Source organism: Nanorana parkeri, unplaced genomic scaffold, assembly GCF_000935625.1.
Source record: "Nanorana parkeri isolate BGI_ZX_2015 unplaced genomic scaffold, ASM93562v1 scaffold55, whole genome shotgun sequence".
Classification (NCBI taxonomy): Eukaryota; Metazoa; Chordata; class Amphibia; order Anura; family Dicroglossidae; genus Nanorana; species Nanorana parkeri.
The window spans coordinates 2,696,161-2,712,099 of record NW_017306323.1 but is presented as its reverse complement, the minus strand read 5'-3'; the positions used below and the strand labels follow the sequence as shown (position 1 = coordinate 2,712,099).

At 44.1% G+C, this 15,939-nt stretch overlaps 1 protein-coding gene across 1 annotated transcript in view; it reads right to left on the bottom strand.

The window, feature by feature from the left end:
* Positions 1 to 1,933: 1,933 nt before the first annotated feature.
* Positions 1,934 to 15,939, bottom strand: part of TOP2A (topoisomerase (DNA) II alpha) — a 44,901-nt gene continuing 30,895 nt past the window's right edge. Inside the window, exons 28-35 of the mRNA XM_018576021.1 lie at positions 15,271 to 15,468; positions 13,685 to 13,820; positions 12,911 to 13,060; positions 10,638 to 10,803; positions 9,141 to 9,340; positions 6,966 to 7,226; positions 6,020 to 6,216; positions 1,934 to 2,109 (exon numbers count right to left, since the gene is read on the bottom strand). Of these exons, the coding sequence (XP_018431523.1) occupies positions 1,966 to 2,109; positions 6,020 to 6,216; positions 6,966 to 7,226; positions 9,141 to 9,340; positions 10,638 to 10,803; positions 12,911 to 13,060; positions 13,685 to 13,820; positions 15,271 to 15,468 (1,452 nt within the window). The 3' untranslated portion in view covers positions 1,934 to 1,965. The remainder of the gene's footprint in view (positions 2,110 to 6,019; positions 6,217 to 6,965; positions 7,227 to 9,140; positions 9,341 to 10,637; positions 10,804 to 12,910; positions 13,061 to 13,684; positions 13,821 to 15,270; positions 15,469 to 15,939) is intronic.

Here is a 15,939-nt window from a genome sequence, read left to right as displayed (position 1 = left end):
CAGACCCAAAAAGGCGGGCACTCATCAGCACCAGCACGGTAGCATTACAACTATCCCTGCTGTACAGTAATAGGCTCAGTTTGTAAGTAGGAGTCGTATGTAAGTCGAACGTATGTAACCCTGGGACTGCCTGTACCAATACTTGTCCTAGTACTCACACTGATACATTTTTGTTGTCATGTGAGTTTTTCTAACAATACAGACTAATGATTTCAGGTACAGTGGTGGAGGGTCAGGGCCCGATGTCAGCTGTTACCCCGGTAGTTTGTGTAAATGCCAAGTATCAGCACGGATACAGATACTGGTATCTGAACATCCCTACTCTAAACAATAGCTCAGTCATTCCGACTCAAGCAATAGATCATGTACCTGCAATTAGTCATCCTCTACATAAAGGGGACACCACATCAAATTGCAGTGACAAAGGGGAGTTTGCTGTGCTGTGATCCAGCCAACAGGTGCCAATCCACAGAATCCTCATTTATATAAAGATATTCACAAGCTGCAGAAAGTTTGAGATTCTCCATGCAGAAGATTCCCCCTGCCTAGAACCTCCAAGTGATCACCTGAAGTAATTTAAAAAGAATTATGAGGCGAGTGATTTTCACTCAGCCTCACAATCTGAGAAAACCTGTGACAATTAAACGGTCACAGGTCGGCTCAGTAGATCGGGAAGTGAGCAAACACAGTCGCTCGCTCACTTCTCGATCTATCCCTGTAGAGAGCAGTGAGCGTCACTCACGGCTCCCTGCAGGGTTCCCCCCACCTCCCGCGCTGACTGGCAAAACGGAAAAGGGAGGGCACAGCTGGCTCTGCCTTTGGATAGGCAGAGTCAGCTGTCAATCCCGCAGCTGGGTAGATCCAGACAGTAATGTCGGGATCCGTCCCGGCTGCGGCGTCTCAGTATACGAGCATACTGAGCTTTGGGTCACGGGAAGACGCTAGTTTGTGTTCTCCCGTGACCCTTAGAACTATGGGGAAAAGCCGACCCCATAGTTCTCCTTTAAAGGGGGAAGTGACACTGAAAACAAACAGCAAAAGTAGGGCAAGAAATAAGACCACCGCACCCCCATGGAAGCAGGCCCCTTATGAACGTTACCCCCTTATCCATTCTGAGTTGACGGTTTAAGCTTTGGCTTTACCGTGTGGTTAAATCAATAGCGATTGCAAGCACAGAAGACATTTTGTTTCAAGATTTTTATTTTACCTGCAAAGGAAAAAACGGACAGAACAACCAAAATATGTACAAGATTGACAGACAACATAGATTATATACAGTATATGCTAGATGGAAGTGAGCAGCTGGATAACTGCAAAATACAGACGAAGCATAGGTGGCGACCGAGGAGAAAAAACGTACAGCTCTACTATATGGATTAGAAAAATAACTGCACAATTTCACTAATACAAAAATATGAAAAGCTTAAAAAAGGGTCCATACATCCAAATGTAATCATTTATAGGGGGGAATCTTAAGAGTGACACACCTGACCTGTTCTCTTGCTTGCATTGCCTATTCCTGGAAAACTTCCTCCTTCTTGCATGGTAAGGCAAGAGACAGAGTTGGGAGCACAAGAGATAATGCAGCCTGAAAGAATCCGGTGGGCAATTTTAGCAAGCCGCGCCTACTTAAAAATCAGGTTCGGGTGGATGGACATCTAAAAACTTTACAGTAATAGAGAATTTATAGGAATACAAATTTTATAGCTACAAACAGTGTTTTAAGACCCACAGAGACTTTGCAGTCGTAAAACAGTGTGGGCGAGGGAGAATAAAAGGGAAATGGCTAAAATGCTTGAACTATTTTTCACTTTTAAGATACACAAATGTCTTTGCTTATTGGAAAGCCTTGCGCGGGGCTGATAAGATCCACAAAAGGTAAAACATTTGACAGAAATTATGAACATAGCTGCCTTTATAATAGCATCAGTGGTTCTGTTGGGGGAAGAACGGTACTTATTGCGTTTAGTACATGTCATCTTCAGAATCTTCTAGGTATGTGATCGGTTTCTTGGCACGGCCTGTGCGGGAACGCACGGGTGCATTGCCGACATCCTCTGAATCTGAAGTGAGGTCTATATGGAAGCTGTCATCCGCTGCCTTGGTTTTCTAGAGCAAGGACAAAACAGTTCTTAAGTTAAAGCACATCTAAACCTGGAAACAAAAATGTAATACAGGCAGTCCCCGGGTTACGGAGATAGGGACTGTAGGTTTGTTCTTCAGTTGAATTTGTATGCAAGTTGGAACAGGCACTTTTGTTTTTGTTTTGGATAGCATAGGGAAGGGTTAACCCCCTGTAATGTTTGTTTTGCTGTCTGTGCCCCTGTTTAGACGATGTCACCTCACTTTCTGTCCCTGTGACAATTGGATTTTGAAAATGTTGGGTTGTTGTGGAAACAAGGATTGGTGATAAAGCTTCAGAGACACCTTTTTCCCACGATCACTCTTACAGGAGTGAGTTTCCCTTTCTAGGGGTAGATTTCCTCTCACTTCCTGTTGTCTCAAGGACAGGAAGTGAGATTAAATCTTTCTAATGAGGATACAGACAGCAGTAAAAAGCTCACAGTGACCCGGAAGAGGTGGGCATCCCTCGTCTACATGTCTAACAAGAGCCAACTTCCTGTAAATGTACGTACAGTACTACGAACCAGACCCAAAAAAGCGGACACTTCTCGTCGGCAAGAGCGCGGTAGCATTACAACTACCCCAGCTGTACAGTAATAGCCTCCGTTTGTAAGTAGGAGTCGGATGTAAGTAACTCTGGGACTGCCTGCACAGCATATACCAGTCCTTGTGGTGGCTGCAGTTTTATTTTTAGGCTTTTTTCCTGGTGATCCTGCCAGTAACACTTCCTTGCTCACAAACCATACTTCTCTATGGAGCAGCAGCGTTGTCACCCTAGACCAGGTGTCAGCAACCTGCGGCTCTGCAGCCGCATGTGGCTCTTTCATCCCTCTGCTGCAGCTCCCTGTCCAGGGGCGGAACTACTGCCTGAGGCTGTGGGGCCCAGTGAGGTACGGTCCTGGGCACCCCCCCGGTGGAATATGCGGCAGTGCAGGGTCCCCGCACTGCCGACGGGCTTCTCAGTAAAGGGGCAGGTCTTGTGACTCACCTCCTCTCCCGGCCGCGTCCCTAGTAACAGGCGGCGGGAGAGGAGAAGTGTGTCTCACATGCCCCGCTCCCTGCATTGCACACTGTCTGGCTTGGATGCTGGCTATGAGGCTTGGCAGGTGAGTTAATAAGCCCAGAGTCCAGTGCGTTACTAAGCCCACATACAGTATACCTATATTCATGCTATACATAGCACAGAGGTAAAAAATGATATATGGGGTGTTATCTTCATTTTAGATGTCAAAAGGGTTTTGTGGCTCCCGGTGTTTTCTTTTCTGTGGGAAACGGGTCCAAATGGCTCTGAGTGTTCAAGGTTGCTGACCCCTGCCCTTTCCCCGACATGGATTGCAAAAACCTTCTCTCCCAATTTATATCGGATAGGGAGGACCTATTCTGTACTTCACAGACGATAGCTAGGAAAGTAGATTATAGTGTTTGAGATATCCGTTCAATGAACAGAAGTAACAAGGACACCAGAATTCTGGAAATGCCTAAAAGGTATTTCCTTGTATTTGCAAACATAGGCAGAGCCTGAAAAATTGGAATTTGTTTACATCACAAAATCTGTTAGGAGTTCATTGAGTGACACGGAAATCCATATACTGTAGGCTTATACTGCCATCTACAGGAGGAAAGGCACACCAACACAAAATGCCCAGGAATTTAAACACAAATTGAATTTTGTCCCATAGAGGTAAATTGACTGAAGGGGCACGGTGTGAGGAAGCCCATCCAGAAGCGTAGGCATATAGACTCGGGCATCAGACTGGCGAGTTAACAAGCAGAAGGGCAGAGGATAAATTAATACCTTCCCTTGTTTCTGTGAACTAGTTCTGGAGCAACTCCAGAGGAATCCTGTTGAAGAGGAATTCTGCATATCCCTGGTGTCCAAACTAAAAAATATGGTAAAATAATGGAAAAGCGCACTACATGAAGTAACAACTTCTGGGGACGTGGGCACAAATGGTTAAAAAAATTAAAAAACAGTGTGCAAGCTCTATGGTGAACAGGGTGATGAGCCCTGTATGAAGCGACAATACACAAATAATTTTTAGAGCGCTACTACTAAAGAGTCTTTACCACGTATCTCAGCTTGACAAAGAGGCAAGGACCTCGAAACGCATAGCGCTATCTGAACGCACTGAGCACCATCTCCACTGACGCTCAGGGAGTTCAGCCGATTCCACTACACCGCGGCCCCTTTGTGCCCAATTACAGCCTCCTGTGCAGTCCGACTTGCTGACATTCATCCTGCGGATACCGCACACTGCTGTTGCGGCCAGGCCTGGCCAGCTCAGTCCGCACAGCCCCAGCATCGGGCTATTCTTGCCAGCCAAAGACCATCCAGGCACGCACCCATCCACCCCACTGTCGCTTCACCCTGTACCCTGGCTAATTCACGTTCTACACAGGGATTACAGGAGGACCTTTCCTGAGACACAGGGACACCTCAAACGTGAATTTATCCATACAGTAGTAGCGCTCTAAAAATTATTTGTGTATTATCCCTGGTGTCTAGCCAGGTTTAGGGATGCTCCTGAACCCCCAGATTTCAGCATCCATGGAACAAGGAATAGGAGACTTTTCTACAACCAAGAGAATACATCTGGTTGGAGGCAGAAACAAGTGAAGAGACCCAAGGTCCTTTTCTCAATGAGCACCAAAATCAGTAAAGCAAAGAGGACCTAAGCCTAGGGGGTCAGTAAGGGGTTATATATAAAGGCCGGCTCAATGAGGAATCTTTTTCATCCATGTCTTTAAGGAAAAGAAAAAAAGATAGCAAATGAGGAGCAAAAGATAGCCAACCTCCTAGGACACTAGCAAAAGAGTGATGATGGCAAGAGGTATTCCCCCCTCCCCCCCCCCCCCCCAATGCATGGCAAATGTATTTATTTTTGTTAACGGAGATAAAGATATATACATTAAAACTGCAGTTAACCACTTCCAGCGGGTTCACGAAAATGTACATCATCCGCTGGAAGTGGTTATACCAAGAACACTCTTGGTACTGTTTTAAACAGTAGACGATTTCTGTTTAAAAACAAGCTATCCAGAGCCAAACGAAAAAGCTGGTGAAGCAGATCTGCTTTATCAACTTCTTTGAGGTGACATTAGGGGTCTCCATAAAGAGGACCGGTCACATTATATTTCCTATTACATAGGGGGCTTGTTAGCCCCCTATGTGATAGCAATAGAGTTGAACGTTAAAAGAGCAAAATACACATTTTTTAAATCCCCTGCTCCCAACGTGTACGCACGTACAACGCAAACACGCATCGGCTGCGCCTACGTGCAAAAACGAAAAGTTGTGCCACAAGTTACATATCGTTGCGAGCGTTGGAGTGAGAGCAATAATTCTAGGCCCATTACTCACTGTTGGCACTAAACTGAAGAGCCGTAAAAGCGTCACCTGTGGGAAATTTTGGTTATTGTAGCTTTTTGTGGTTTCACGCAATTTTAAGGCTCGACATGTTTGGTATCCATTTATCCGGCGTGACCCCATCTTTTAGATTGGGTACTATATTCTGTTTCTGTGCACTAAATTTCATTTTTGTGTATATTTTATCCTAAAAATACTTGTTTGATAAACATTTGTGCAAATACTGAGCGACATCAAAAAATTGCAACTAGCATCTTTTTATTCTACAGGACCTCCGCTTTCAGAAAATAAATCATTGTTTGGGGGTCTGAAGCTGTTTTCTAGCCAAAAATTCAGACTTTATGTGTGCGCCAATGTAAGAAATTCAGATTTTATCATGTGTGCGCCAATGTAAGAAATTGCTCCGGCCAGCAAGTGGTTAAGTCTGAAAAGCTCAGCTGACATTGAGCATAATTAAATCTTTAGGACTGCCAGCAAATAATGACTTGTTTTGCCAATTCTTCCTACCCCGTAATCTGAAACACTTACCTTGGCAGTTTTGCTTTTCGGCTTTGGACCAAAATCGGAGTCGGAGCTTGAGTCAGAATTCTTCCTTTTACTTGGCTTAACGTGCCTTTTGGGAGGAGCAATGTCGTCATCATCAGAGTCGTCCACAGGTCTGGCTGCAGTTGTAGACTTGGATGTCTGGGGCTTGGACAAGGCTTCTAAGATGGATGGCTGCTTATCTGGAGAAAGGCCACAAGATAGATTCATTAAAAACACTTTTAATAAGTATATCTACATAGTATCTACTATTCTAAAGTCAATTCCAATTTCTAAAAGCGATCTGTAAATACTATGTGCTCATAATTTTTAATCAAACTCTGAATGATAGATTTTATACTTCTGAGATGCCATGTATTGTACTACATAGGTATATCATGCGACCAGCATAGGACTCACAGCCATAGTGCCGTGTATTCCATGTTTGTTCCAAGCCAAGTCAATATAAGCCTATGGTCAGTTTGACATGTAAACCTTTGTTGTCGCCAAACGAAAAAAAAAAAAGTTATACTCCCCCGATGCAGAGCCGGCTTATTCTAAGACCGGTCTCCAGAGACTCTCTTCCCCTCCTCTGCAGCGGTCTGAGGTTCAGCAAATCATTACATTTATACACAGTGCATTGCCGTGGGATGCCAATGCTGCAGCGGAGGAGAAGACAGGTGGGGGGAGCGCTGTGACAGCTGGCCGGCTTGGAGCTTTGGGTGAATAGAACTTATTTTAGCATCTAAAAAACAAGCACTTAACCCTTGCAGTGCGAGGGTATCCCTACTGCAAGGGTGAAGAAAAAAAGTTTTCCTGGAGTTCAGCTTTAAATCAGGATAAATCTAACTGCTATGGTCAAGAAGAGGAGTTCTTGCATTCGACAGTTTGAAAAAAATGATAAGACCCTTCCCTCCTGATGACCCCCACGGATTACATTTTCTCCACATACCCTTCTTGGCAGCAGTGCTAACTGCTTTCTTTGCTTGTCTCTTGGGAGCCGCCTTCTCGCCAGCCGGTTTGGCTGGTTTCTCTTTTGCAGCCTTTACAGGTTTCTCTTTTGCCGCTTTCTCTTTTGCTGGTTTCTTGGCAGCTGGGACAGCAGTGGGGGCACGCGGCAGTGACATGGGAGGGTCCTCACCATCGCTTTCGATTGAACCTGCTAAGACATTTTGCAAATACTGCATCAAGAACCTTACGCGTATAATGAATTCTAGAGGAGTGAATGAATACTTTAAGTGAAATCAGGAGTTACATTTTAAAAATACATTCAAGTACCCCAACTATTAACAAAAATGTATCTTATTTTTTATTACTCAGCTGTAGATCCTCAAATCATCTCTGAATTGGAGTCGACTGTCCTTCCTTCTGGAGGGTGGCTACTTTTATTCCCTGTGTGTTGTGAACTAGTCAACACTCCAAGCTCACTCACATGTTGGACTACAAATAGCACATCTAGTTTGCCAATTCATACCGAGATTGTAGTCCATCATGGGAGTGAGCTTGGAGTGGTGACTACTTTACAACACACACAAGGACCATGGGGAACAGTAGTAGCCACCCTCCAGAAGGAAGGACAGTGCCAGCACCAATTCAGGGGTTTTGGAGGACCTAGAGCCGAGTGATACACAGATACATTTTTGTTAATAGTTAGGGTACTTGAACGTATTTTTAAGGTTTCACGCCTGAGTTGAGTGTCACTTTAAAGCAAACCTTTAAAAAAATATATATGTGGCATGCTACGTCATAAAACAAGGATTGTTACAAAATACAAAACATAATGAGGGGAATTTATGAAAACCGAAGACAAAATCTGGAGCAGCTTTGCATGGCAAACAAATCAAGTTCTCTCTTACTTTCAAATCTTAACTGAACAAACTGGAGAGAGAAGCTAATTGCTTGCCATGCACAGCTGCTCCAGATTTGATAAATACCCCCATAATGTGTACATCAATAATATAAAAATGTGCAACGCTAAAAATAATAAAGTGACTATAAATCAAATAATGAGAGTCCAACATGCAATTATTTAATGCTTATTGAATGAATATAATTGATTTAGCTGTTGGCAGCTATTGGTTGGGTATTAGGACTTCATTTAGCTAATCAAGAGCGCTGAACAAAAGTAGCCACCCTCCAGAAGGACAGTGTCGGCATGAACTCTGAGGATCTACAGTTGAGCGATACAAAAATACATTTTTGTTAAAGGAGAACTATGAGGTGAGTGAAAATAACTCACTCATAGTTCGAGCCGACGTGTGGCAATGAGACTGTCACAGGTCGGCTCAATAGATCGGGAAGTGAGCGAACACACAGAGAGCAGTGACTATCACTCACAGCTCCCTGCAGGGATTCCCCCCTTACATGTCCGATCCTCCAGCGCTGAGTGGCGGAACGGATGGGGGAGGGCACAGCTGGCTCTGCCTCTAGATAGGCAGAGCCAGCTGTCAATCACGCAGCTGGGTGGATCCAGACAGAAATGTTGGGATCCGTGCCGGCTGGGACGATCTCAGTATACCGCTGTAGCTCGCGGTATACTGAGCTTTGGGTCACGGGAGGACGCTAGTTTGTGTCCTCTCGTGACCCTGGGGAGAACTATGGGGAAAAGCTCTGATGCAAAAAATCATTTTTCACATTTACTAAAGCCAGTACTGCATAAAGTCTTGTATTTAAAACAGTAGAACAGTTTGACTGTTCATTCACAGCAGGGCCAGATTAAGAGCATCATGGGCATGGTGCGGCCGGTCAGGAAGCAGCAGAGACAGCCGCTCACTCCTTGCTGGGGCCCCACAAACCGGCCCTAAATCTGAGGCTATAGCTTGTTCATAAAACTCTGCTAGGTTAGAAATTCATTATATAAGATGGCGAAGAGTTCATATATCTCCCACCCTTCTTGATCTGAGTCAACTCCTAATAACCTATGTGCTTTAATACACATTTTTATTTTACATTTGTATTTATCCAAGTAAAAGTAAAAGCAGCTCGTTGTAACTGCACAGCATCAAAAAGCACAGCACCTCAGACCAGTCCAGTGCCCCCTCTCTCATCCAGCTATTAAACTATACGCTCCATAACATCGCAAAGACCATTTTAGAGGCAACTTCCATTACACCCCTCTAAATCATACCTGTTGGGGAAGAGTCTGATTTCTTATCGGGACTGGGATCCTTCTTGGTAAGTGCTTTAGGCAGTTCGGGTTCTGGTTTCTTATCAGGACTGGGATCCTTCTTGGCAAGTGCTTTAGGCAGTTCGGGTTCTTTTAAAGAACTTTGCTTCTTTGTTTTAGCTGGTTCTTCTTTGTCCAGACTGGCCTCTTTTTTAACATTCCTGGATAAAAAGACACACTGCATTTACTTTAGGCACATATTCAATATATAAATAAGTATTTACCACCAATATTTATTATGGAGGACTGACAAAGAACATGAGCAAATAGATTTCACTTACCTACTATACTCTTGTTTCATTTCCCTCCCCGCTTAAATTGCCCATTAGAGGAGAGGAATCATCTGCATTTCTTTACACGATGCAGATTTGAAAATTGAGCATCAACTTGTATCAGGCAACGCCCCCGGAATTCCCATTTACTGGACCATTTTTTTATTATAATTATTTATTATATTATAATTTCTTAAAATTGTGAAAAAGTGTCAAGCGGGGCACTGGACAAAGCTCTAGGAACAAAATTGAAGTGAAATAGTTTGATACATAAGTGTAATCCTAGCAGATTACATTGTATTGTGTGTATTCTGTGTACATTGCAACTTTTCCCTTTTGAATTTCCCACCAGCTCCGCCCCCCGCTGTGCTGCCCGAAAACGAAACTAAAAGTTAGATGCCGGCATCTGACTTTTAGTTTAGTTTTCGGGCCGCGTACAGCAGAGGACGCCGCGGTTTCGCAGGGACAAGGTGAGTGTCACTTTTCTCTGCAGTCCCGAGTCTGGCTTGGGGTTACCGCTCCTGGTATGGAAAATTAACCCCGAGCCAGACTCGGGAATACCGCCAGGGAGGTTAAGGGACAAACACTTAAAGTGCACCAGTTGCTTTGCACTACAGAGGCAAAGCAAAGTTACACTGTACATGTTATAGCGCTCCAACTTTAATCACGTTAGCACAGGGATGGCCAAACTGTGGCCCTCCAGCTGTGGTGGAACTACGAATCCCATGAGGCTTTGCAAGACTCTCACAGATACGACTCCCGGAGAGAGATGCTTCATGGGATTTGTAGTTTCACCACAGCTGGAGGGCCGGAGTTTGGCCATCCCTGCATTAGCAAGCTTATCTCTTGAAGCTAATTTTAGGCAGATATAAAATGCACACTTTAGGGCAGCTCGGTAATCATTATTACAGCATTTTTAAAAGAGCATGTCCCCTTTCCTGCTAGAAAGGACTGGGTGATGTGGCAAAGCTGAGTACATCTCAGGACTGGATGAACAAAAAATACAAATCATTGGACAAACAAAATGGCTTGGTATATATTTTACGGTCATGCAATTTTTTTTAAGCTGTGTCTTGAGATTTAAGAATCTCGTAGTTGAAAGTACATCAAAATAACACAACCCTTTCAGATTCAAATGACAGTGTAACACCCAATCTATGTAAAAATTCTGAAGGCAACTACTCACTTGGAGGCAGCTTTTGGCTTGCGTGCAGGTTTAGCAACTTCAAATGATTCATCAGACTCTACGCATGGGTCAAATGCAGCATCGCTATCAATGTCACTAGCGTCACTCGCCTTGTTAGAGCCAGCATCCTCTTCCTCATCCGAGTCCAGGACATATTTTACTTGAGCTAGAGAAGGAGCAAAGCACATTTATTGTACATGCAAGTGCTGTAATCAGCAAAAAAACCGAACACTGACAGGCTGCCCTCATCAATACAGTGATTTAACAGTTATTACACCCATCATAAAGTAAAGGCATTTCATATTTGCCATTTTGGAGGGGTTGTATTTTCAGGTCCACTGTAGTCTCATATGCCACCATACAGAAGTTAAGTTATGGGACGATTGTTAAGCTTAGCTACACTTGGTGGTCTAGGATGCTTTTCCACCCCAACAGACTTTGAAAACCACATGCTTACCTGCCTGTTCTGCCAAGATCTTCATTGTGCAGCCTACTTGGTGCCCAGCATTATAACAATATTCGGGCCTTATGCATTACACTTGTTTTTCCATTGCTGGGAACAGCAAAGTACGGATTTTCCATTACAATGAATAGATACTGTGGTGCACATGTAGGCAGATCCAGAATGGGCAGTGAAGGTTTACAAGATGTGTGGCACTAAGCATGCCGCACAGCAGAGTCCTTTGTGGAGTAGGATCAAGTACAGAGCTTGCAAGAGGTGATGAGGACCTTCTAAAGCACACAAAGTATTTCTAAAGCCAAATCCCCCCCTCCCCCCCCCAGCAGGGGAGTTAAAAACAGTCTTTTTTTGGGTCTAGGGAGATTTCTCCTTTCTTGTTCTGTAGCCTCAACAGGAAGCAAGGTCATCTGTTTCCAAGGTGAAGGAAATTCCCTCTTAAGATAGTTGTCCTCCAGAACCAGAAGTGTCCACATTTGAAGCAGCAGGGTCACATACTTGCTCCAAAACTCTAAGGCTGGGTTCCCACCTGGGCGGATTGAATATGCGCGTTTTCCGCGCTGTTTTTTTACCGCGATTCGCGGTTAAAAAACGCGCGGCAAACACGCGTTTCCGAGGGATACTTGGCTGTATCCCAATGGAACTGCCCGACCAAAAACGCCCCAAAGAAGTACATGTACTTCTTTGGGCGTAGGGCGGTTTCCCGCGCGTTCGTACTCGCGGAAAACCGCACAGATGGGACCATACACATTGAAAATAAGGGCATTTCCCTGCTTGAGCGGTTTTCCGCGAGTACGAAAGCGCGGGAAACCTAAGCCTAAGCTTCCACATAGAATTGCATTTAATATTAAGTTTGTCAGACACACCACCAGTACAGCATAAAAAAGGATTTTTTGACTTGCCATAAAATGAATTTCTTGCAGTTCATAAAAGGACAAAAAGATTCAGTTCCGATATGACTGTTATACTGCCATCAACATGAGGATTAGGATACGGGTAAACAAAAAAGCCTTCCCACCCAAGGATTCTTCAGTTTGGTAGAAAACCAGCAGTTGGTAGATGGTAGATCACATAAAACGGGGGGAAGGGGGGCGCTGTGTCTCAATAAACGCCAAAAAAGCAATAAAATAAAAAAAAAAAAAGGACAAAGTACATAAAATCCTAGTTTCTTGGTTCATTAAGGGAAACCATATTCAATTCTGATACAAGATGTCCAAAAGCAGTCCAGACAAACACATGAACAAATTGACATGACAAAAAAATAAAACTAGGGTCGGTCAGAAGCTCACTCCCAAAGCTGGCATCAGATGAGACCTGAACATCCACCTAGTAAAATGTGGCCCGAGAAGCACTCAGATCTAGTAGACTATGCCTTGACAAAAGAGGTGGACCCTTGTTCAAAAGGCCAAAAGCCTGAACAATTTGTCCGAGCCACCGAGAAATTGGAGAGGGAAAAGCAGTTACACCTTTAGGAGGGCCATCAGGAGAGAGAAAAGTCAGTCTTCCGAACAGAAGCGTTGGCTGAGAGGTAAACCCAAATTGTGTGAACTACATCAAGGAGGTAAACCTTTCTCAATAAGAAAACAGAAAAAAAAAAAAAAAAAAAGTTCTGCCCAGCATAAGAAGAGAAGGATTTAAAAGGAAGAGCAGCAAAGAGAAGGGAAACCACCATGGATTACAGTAAGGCACACATTACAGTATTGGTTTATGTTGAAAAAAATCTGAGGGTTTAATGTCACTTTAAGGACTTTGAAAGCGTTACGCGTCCTTGCAGTGAAATGGAACACCCTACCAAAAAAAGAAGACGATATCTTACCAGTAGCCCGGCGTGGCTGTATTACACGTGGTATCACTTCCTCTGGTTCAAACTCGCTATCGGAATCAATTTGTGCCCGAGGTTCTTTTTTCACAGGTTTGAACTGAAGAGTCATCTGCTTCTTTCCTTTGGTTTCCTTAGCTTTAGTACCTTTAAAAACATATCAGTAAATTGAAGACCTGTTTTTACAAGGCATGGCAGTTTAGAAATAAAAAGCTTCAAAGAAAAAGACCAATTTGGAGAGCGCACTTCTTGACAGGATCCTTCACCACAGGGTTTTGTGCAGGGGTATGTTAACCTACAGACTGCGTGTGGGAAGGGGTTAATACAGCAATGTTTATACACTTACGTAACTTTCTTGCAGCTGGCAAGAGCACAGTACCACATGTCATTCTCCTCATGCCATTTGCACCTGTCAAGACATAATTATGCAAGACTTTACCAAAAACAGTCAACAAATGTCTATATAAAAAGAGTTCAAAGAAAAGTCAAATTTGGAGAGCGCACTTCGGTGGCCGGGGCGGTCTAGGTATTGAAGGCTGGTGTGCGGCTCCTGGTGAAATCAGACCGGGGTGTCTGGTGTGCATCCTTGAAAAACAAGAGAAATCGGAACGCTACAACCTAGCGCAATAAGGTGGAGTTTAAGGGCCCCTTTAAAAACCCCACCTTATTGCGCTGGGTTGTGGCGCTCCGATTCTTGAGCGATTGTGCTAGTTTGTGGCGGTCCGGTTCTCTCCGTTTTTCAATGTTAGTTTAGCAATATCAGGCACAAACCTGGTTCTGCCTTCACTTTCTTGGCCAGTCTCTCAGTAAGGCTCATGCCTTCAGGACTGTTCTCTGGACTGTTCTCTTGACTCTCCTGTCCATCTTCATCTTCTCCAAACTCCATCTTCTTGGCAACGTCCTCGCCCTACAAGCACACATTGCAGGTTTTATTGCATACCTTAACTGTGTTGTAGCACATTTTGCAGGTGTTCATATAAAAACTACACAAATCTTGCTACTTGTGCTATTATGTTTTTTTCCATAGACTGGAGCCATATGAAAGCAAACATGAAACAGTATTTCTTTCTCGTTCATTGAGGGAAAACAGGAATTCTTAGACTAATGGCTTATACCAGTGGTGGCGAACCTTGGCACTCCAGCTGTGCCAAAACTACAAATCCCAACATGCATCTGCCTCTGGGAGTTATGTCTGTGGCTGTCAGAGCCTTGCAATGCCTCATGGGACTTGTAGTTCCAAAACAGCTGGAGTGCCAAGGTTCGCCACCACTGGCTTATACATTTCTCCTGCAGGTTTCAGTATAATCCTACATTGCTTAACCTCCCTGGCGGTATGGTTATGCTGGATTTTAGCATGCCAAAGCGGTACACTGTAATTCTTAGGAATAACTCGCCTAAATCTGTCCAAACAAGAGTCCAGTAGACATCCCAGGTATGATAAAGTTACATAAATAATACAATTGTAAAAAAATTACAATATAATTTTTTTAAAAAAGTCCAGTAAATGGGAATTCTGGGGGGCGCGGCCTGATCCGTACCACAGTCAATAGAGTACCAAGTTCGCACATCCCTGAGCTCGGTCGCAGAATCGTCGCTGTCGTCACTTTCAGTGCCTGATGACGAATTTCCCAACGAATCGCTATCGCTCAATTCTGCAAGTGATTCTAAATCACTATCGCTGTTTTCTACTTGGTCTAAAAACGCTTTTGACCTAAAGGGACGCTTTTTGGATGCCATGGACGTTCACATGTTTCCAGGCAGAAAGAACAGTAAAAGTGCAGGCAGGGCACTGGACAAAGCTCTAGGGACAAAATTGAAGTGAAAGTTTGATACATAAATGTAATCATAGCAGATTACATTGTATTGTGTGTATTCTGTGTACATTGCAACTTTTCACTTTTGAATTTCCCGCTGGCTCCGCCCGAAAACGAAACTGAAAGCCGAATGCCGGCATTGGCCGGGCGCACACAGCAGAGGACACCGAGGGCTCGCAGGGACAAGGTAAGTGACACTTTTGTGCAATCCAGAGTGTGGCTTGGGGTTACCACTCTTGGTACTGAAAATTAACCCCGAGCCACACTCGGGAATACTGCCAGGGAGGTTAATGCAATCCTAGCTCTTTCCCTCTGTAGATGATAGATAAACAATCTTGCCTTTTTGCTAAAAGCAAGCCCACCAGAGGAGATGCATGCACCAGATCTGCATGCATCAGAAGCAGGCTACAGTAGGAGCTCTGCTTCTACACTGTGTCTGAACAGATTAAACCAAGACCCAACACACTGAGGTTTCAGCATCACTTTGACTATTTGCAGCCTGCTCAAGAGTGGAAATTGTGATGGAATTAATAAAACATGTACCTTGATTTTCTTCTTAATTTTCTTAGTGGCCTCTGCTTTCATAGCGGTTGTAATTCTAGGAATGACGCGTCTTCCGTGTGGTGAAGGCAAGGTCTCCTGGTGCTGCAGCTTTTTCACCTGTGGTCTGCCACTCTTGCCCTTCGTTACTTTGCCCTGGATAGCAAAGGCGTCATCTTCCCTCTGCTTCTCTTCAACGCGCTATGAGCAAGAACAAAAAGGGAAAGCAAGTCAGCCATGGAGCTTAGCCCGACAAGTAATGAGCATTAAGTAATCGAAGCAGGTTAAAATTACCTGTAATGAAGCAGTATAAAAAGGCTTTAAATCTGAAACCATAATTCTTATAAAAATGTCCCTGCAAAGAGCCCTAGTGGTGGGGCCGAGAGTGGGCATGGAAAATTCCCTTCCTACCAATTTGATATTAACAAGTTTGTAGTAGGCAGAACGAATGCCCAATTCACACAAGCTTCATCCTGTAAATGCTAAGGAATCAATAGGCTTGCCACAAGCTTTAAAAGGAGAACTATGGGGTCAGGGATTTTCTCCATAGTTATCCTAAGGGTCACGGGAGAACACAAACTAGCGTTCTACCGTGGCCCAAAGCTCAGTATACCGCGAGCTACAGCTCGCTGTTATACTGAGATGCCACAGACGGGACAGATCCTGACATTA